This window comes from Corythoichthys intestinalis, chromosome 3 (genome assembly GCF_030265065.1).
Source record: "Corythoichthys intestinalis isolate RoL2023-P3 chromosome 3, ASM3026506v1, whole genome shotgun sequence".
NCBI classification, from domain to species: Eukaryota; Metazoa; Chordata; class Actinopteri; order Syngnathiformes; family Syngnathidae; genus Corythoichthys; species Corythoichthys intestinalis.
In genome coordinates, this window is record NC_080397.1 from 55,930,371 (window position 1) to 55,935,769 (window position 5,399).

Sequence of the window (5,399 nt, forward strand, 5' to 3'; positions counted from 1 at the left end):
GCAAGTAACTTCGTCTTACACATCTTTCACTCTTTTCTTAACAGCTTTCACCTACTGGTAGGGTATGCAGTTTTATGACGCATTCATTATTATAGTGTAATTATGAGTGAATTACAATGTGACAATGATGTATATTTTTTTTGTCATTGAATTGGAGTATGATCGTAATGGTAATTATTGGTATACTTTCGGTAACACAATAATTAGGGGCCGGAATTGTATGAGCCATAATGCCTATTAGTGTTGATTTTGATTATGTTAAACTATTTCTTTTGTTTAAGAGCCTGGTTATCTTCCTTTGCTTACTGTTTGACTGTCACCTTTGGTTTCTGGTAGGTGTGGGCGTGGTTTTAGGTAATCAGCCTTTGACACATTTCAGCTGTTATGCCTACTTCAAATTGGGCTGTCAGAAGGAGCCAAGTCAGTTGAACACACAGAGCGAGGGGGTTACCTGGCTCAAGGCATATTTTCTGTTGACCGTTGTTTCACTGCTGCACGTTATTGTTTAGTTGTTTATTTGATTAGAAACCACAAGTAGTATTGTTTGAATTTTGAGTTGGAATAAACACCTTAACCCTTTGATGTTTAGCTCGACAATTTGGTAGATCACATTTTGTGTCCCTATATTTATGGTATAATGTGTTGAACTGAACTCAACCTGATTGTGTCCTCTCTACAACTTGGTTGAGATATGCTGTGCGTAAAAAATCCACTAGAGGTCACTGTATTTTTCGTTAGTAAGAGTTTTCACTCATCCTTCTGCTAGCAAGGTTTCAACAGAAAAATCACTCCTGACATGTGGGCAACTTTTGGCTACAATATGACAGGTAGATTCTTTTTTTCAACATATTTGATCTTCTAACATGTTACTTTACAGAATCATGTAACTTAATGCAAGATAAAACCACATTATAAGAGTCAAATAATTTTTCATGAATGTGCTTGATCAAACGGTTGAGTTGTCACTTGATGGTAAAAATTGGTATGGAGTGACAGCTCAACCATATGGTTACTACGGTGAATTTATGCAAATTTTATTGAAATATAAATACTTCTGTTAATCCATTGTTGTCAATATGTCACTTATATAATGATAATAAATTTATATAAAATGGTGCATGATTAAATTTTTAGCCTTCCATTTTTTTAATTCTATTTTTTTAGATTAGATTCAAAAGATGAATGCTAAATATCTTTGTTTCAAGAACATGGAATTTTCTGGCCTTTGTACCAGAAGATCCTCAAGACTCTGAGGCTGATCTGAGTGATGATGACACAGTAGGGGATCCTGATTTTCTGCCCAAATAAGTAGAGTTGATCGGGGATCTTTGCACTCAATCTTCAGATGAAGAGTTGCCCTCTAAAAGCACATCTGCAAAGAGGAAGAATACCCTAGAAACATTCAAAGAAGAGGTGGATGAGGCTCCCTTTTCACCCCCGGTGTCAAAAAAGAAGAAAACGTCAGAAAAGAAACAAAAAGAAGCCAGGAGGATCTAGAAGCATGTAGATATTGAGGAATTCCAGGTCCCTGATTCATGTTTTGCATCCCCAGATCCTGTCAAGACACTCTTCCAGTACTTCAAAATGCTCTTGACTGATGGGATGATTCAACATATTGCTTTTCAAACCAACCTGTACTCTGCCCAGAAGTTGGGGGATCCCATCAAACACAAACCTAGTGAGATTGAAGATTTCCTGGGTATGCTATTTTTCATGGGTATTCTTCAATTTCCGACCATAGCAGACTACCGGTGCCCTGCATCACATTTTGACGTGATTGCTGACATCATGCCAAAGAGGAGATTCATGCTGTTCCGTGGCATTGATCTTTCCGACATGCTAGTTCACCTATACAAGACCCCAGCCAAGTCAACCCGTTGGTACTTCCCCCTGTTTGGATACGCCCTAGATCTGTGCATCTCCAATTCCTGGCTGGTCTACAAGAGAGACTGTGGCCTTCTGAAGGAAAAACCAATTCCTCTGAAAATGTTTCGCTTGGATGTGTCCCACACTTTGAAACAAGTCAACAAGCCAGCATCCAGAGTAGGCCGACTACCGTCTGCCAGTCCACCAAATATGTCCTGTGAGAAGAAACACTTTTCTCCACCACCCGGCAGGGCCAACCCAGGCACTTCTACCCAGTAGAATCGGGGTACCAGTTCCAGGTCCAGGTCCAGTTCGGAAGGAATCAGGTCCAGTTTGAATCCAAAAATAAAATGAATTGACAGACCAAATGACTGACAGCTTCGACTTTCAATGTGTTGTGTTTAAAGCCAATTCCTACACAAGGCTAGGCATGTGCCAGTATGAGATTTTCACAGTATGATAACCTTAAGCAAAAAATACCGCGGTTTCAATATAAAATTATTGTAACTCATACTAACATTCATCTTTTAGGAATGACATGTCTTTCTATTCGAGGATCCCTGTAAACCAGGGGTGCCCAAGTTGGGTCCTCGAGAGCCCCTATCCAGCTTGTTTTCCATGTCTCCCTCCTCCAACACACCTGAATCCAATAATCAGGATTGTTATCAGGCTCCAGCAGAGCTTCCTGATGAGGTAATCATTTGATTCAGGTGTGTTAACGGAGGGAGACGTGGTAACCGGGGGGGGGAAAAAAACGGATAGGGGCTCTCGAGCAAGGGCGTAGGTTTGCATAGGGACGGTAGGGACATAACGCTACCAACTTTTCAGGACGCTTAAATTGTCCCCAGCAACTTATCAGCATTATATGATGACTTCAATTATATAGATCATTGAAATTGTCTTCCCATTTTGTATTAGAATTAACCCTACCATTATACATTGACCCCTCTTGACTTGCTGAATGGGCTAATCCATCCCCCCGCCTCAAACCAAGTTCGATTGGCTGATGACTTGACATTTACACACGTTCACAGCCGGTGTTCTGACAACTTTTTCACCCTGATACTATTTTGCACCCGAAGCTTTTGTGGTGGTGAATAAATGGCACTCTTTTAAATTCAGTTGGACTCTCAAAAGTTATCCAAAGGTGCTAAATAAACAAGAGATTAATTAGATTATTTTTTCGCAAGCAAGTAGCTCTATCGATTTCACCAATGAGACGTCGCAAAAATAATCACAAGACTCCATTGCACCAATCAGAGGCAAGTTTGCCGTTCTAGCTTCACGCAGCCTGCTGAATCATGTGGTGTCTTTAGCACCGTAAAAAATGAAGTATTTGATATTGAGCGCTGCTCTCGACATGACTCGAAAGTGCGGATTTCAACCTCTCTCCCAGTTTTTATTTGGCACTGATTGACCAAGGAAAACCGGATATATGCTCATTTTAATTTCTAAATTGTAATTATGAAATAACTCTTCACTATTCAAACTAGGAATTATTTTCTCCACCAGAGGGCGTCAATGCTCTTTGGACGAATAATGCATTTTTTTTTCCTCATTGGAATTCAAGGTATTTTTATTTTCTTTATTGTATTTATTTATTTTTTATTATTTCTTTGGCTTAATGTGGTTATGTGTTATTGTCCAGTATCATTATAACAACGGTTCATATACCATTGTTTAAAAAAATCAAACAAAAATAAGTAAGAGTAACATTTTCAGTAACTGCTTGAGTATTCTTTTCACTGTATACTTGTACTTGGGTACATTTTTTGGATGACTACTTTTACTTGAGTAATATTATTTTGAAGTAACGCTACTCTTACTTGAGTAAAATTTTTGGCTAATCAACCCACCTCTGCGTTTAAATATTGCAATTTAAATTTGCTTATAAAATCTTTAGTCTGGAAGTTTTCCAAATGTTTCTTTAGTAGTTTTTGAAAAGAAAGGGTTGGATGGAACGGTGTACCACCTAAACAACCAATACATATGCACTGCAAAACTTCACCTTCTTAAAACGGAGAGAAAAAAAATTAACTTCCCTTGTTTTCAGTGTAAATCTACTAGAAAGAAGTGAAATGATCTGCTAGTGCTTCAAGTAAATTTTACTCAGGTTTCTTGAAATGAGAAAAATACCAAGCAGAAGATAAGCTTAACAGACTTATTATAAGAAAAACGTTGGTATATTATATATATATATATATATATATATATATATATATATATATATATATATATATTAGAGCTGTCCCGACTAGTCGACATTGTCGACGTCATCGACGACGTAAATCCGTCGACGAGCGCAACATCCCGTCGACGGTTAATAAAGGGTTAAAAAAATATATGCGTGGAAAGTTCTGAATGTCGGACGCGCTCCGTATGCAAGCGGGGAAAGCGGCACAAAGCCAAAAAAAGCGCACCAGAGTGTCCAAAACATTGACTTATTTCAAAGAAACAAAGGAAGGTACACTCTTTGTCTTGTCTCTTCAATGCCAAGCTTGGCTGCACGTCGGCCGTGAATAAACACCTCAAGCGCCGTCGCTCAGTTTGTAAGTCCATCTAACTAACTAACGACATGTTTTATTGAAGTTGCTAAGCCTGTCGCGATATGCAATGAGTCCATTTATCGCAAGGCAAATAAAAATGAGGGCGGTAATTTTCACGGCTGCCTTTTATCGCTGCGCGCGTGCGTGCGTGCATACATTGGTGCGTGCGTGCTGATGGCATGTGAGACTCCTTTCTCTTATCAACACGCTGTAGAATTAAAGTTCAGACATATAAAATAAGAAAACACATCTATATTAAACACTGTAACGTTAGCATTGCTACACTGAGGTGAATGGGGGGAAAAAGGCAACCTACCGGTACTTTAGCCTGCTATGAAACATTGGCTGTCGTCTCGTGAAAGCAAACTTGCGGTTAAAAGGTGACATTTCAAACATGAAAAATCGCTGGTTAACAGCATTTGCAAACGAAAAAAATGGCCAAAAAAAATCTATTATTGACACATGCAATGACAAAAAGGGCTTTTTTTGCGGAGTGTAAAGCTGAAGTTAGCGGTTTAGCGAACGTACTTCCGGTTAGCGGTTTAGCCAACGTACTTCCGGTGAACATTTCAAAATAAAAGCATGTCATGTTCGTCATATAAATAACGATTTCAGGAGTTAATCCCGCATACTTCAGAATTTAGATTCTACACTAAGAATACCTTTAAAATGACACCTTTATGAAAAATCTGATTGGCAATGAATAATTATTATAATTATTATAAAACTATTACATATAGTACCATATTATAATATTAAGGCTAAGTGTTTTTTTAAGGATTGTTTTGAATCATGTTGGAAAGGCGAACTCAGTGTTCTGAATCTGTTTACATTCCATTGTTTTGCACTAGTTAATTCTACCAGCATTTGAACTCATTGTTTATTTGTGATTTATTATTGTTATTTACGTGTTTATTTGTACTTTAATAAATAATTTAAGTGTTCCAATGTTTTTGTGAATTGATAAGCGTCAACAAAAATTTAATT

The 5,399-nt window shown here is 37.9% G+C and overlaps 1 protein-coding gene across 2 annotated transcripts; it reads left to right on the top strand.

Annotated features, from left to right (window-relative positions):
• The first annotated feature begins 750 nt into the window (after positions 1 to 750).
• Positions 751 to 2,190, top strand: LOC130913242 (uncharacterized). Of its 2 annotated transcripts, none has more exons than XM_057831700.1 (2): positions 751 to 827; positions 1,206 to 2,190. In XM_057831700.1, the coding sequence occupies exon 2, from the start codon at positions 1,585 to 1,587 to the stop codon at positions 2,143 to 2,145; it is 561 nt and encodes a 186-aa protein (XP_057687683.1). In that variant the 5' UTR covers positions 751 to 827; positions 1,206 to 1,584; the 3' UTR covers positions 2,146 to 2,190. The 2 variants fall into 2 exon arrangements, with proteins under 2 accessions (XP_057687683.1, XP_057687682.1); XM_057831699.1 differs by having other exon boundaries at positions 753 to 827; positions 1,553 to 2,190.
• Positions 2,191 to 5,399: the final 3,209 nt, after the last annotated feature.

Excerpts from the sequence above, each read along its gene's own strand:
- LOC130913242 (XM_057831699.1), top strand. The coding sequence starts at position 797 with ATGTGGGCAACTTTTGGCTACAATATGACAG. Across the intron at positions 828-1,552 it reads TTTTGGCTACAATATGACAG|ATCCTGTCAAGACACTCTTC; the intron begins GTAGATTCTTTT and ends TTGCATCCCCAG.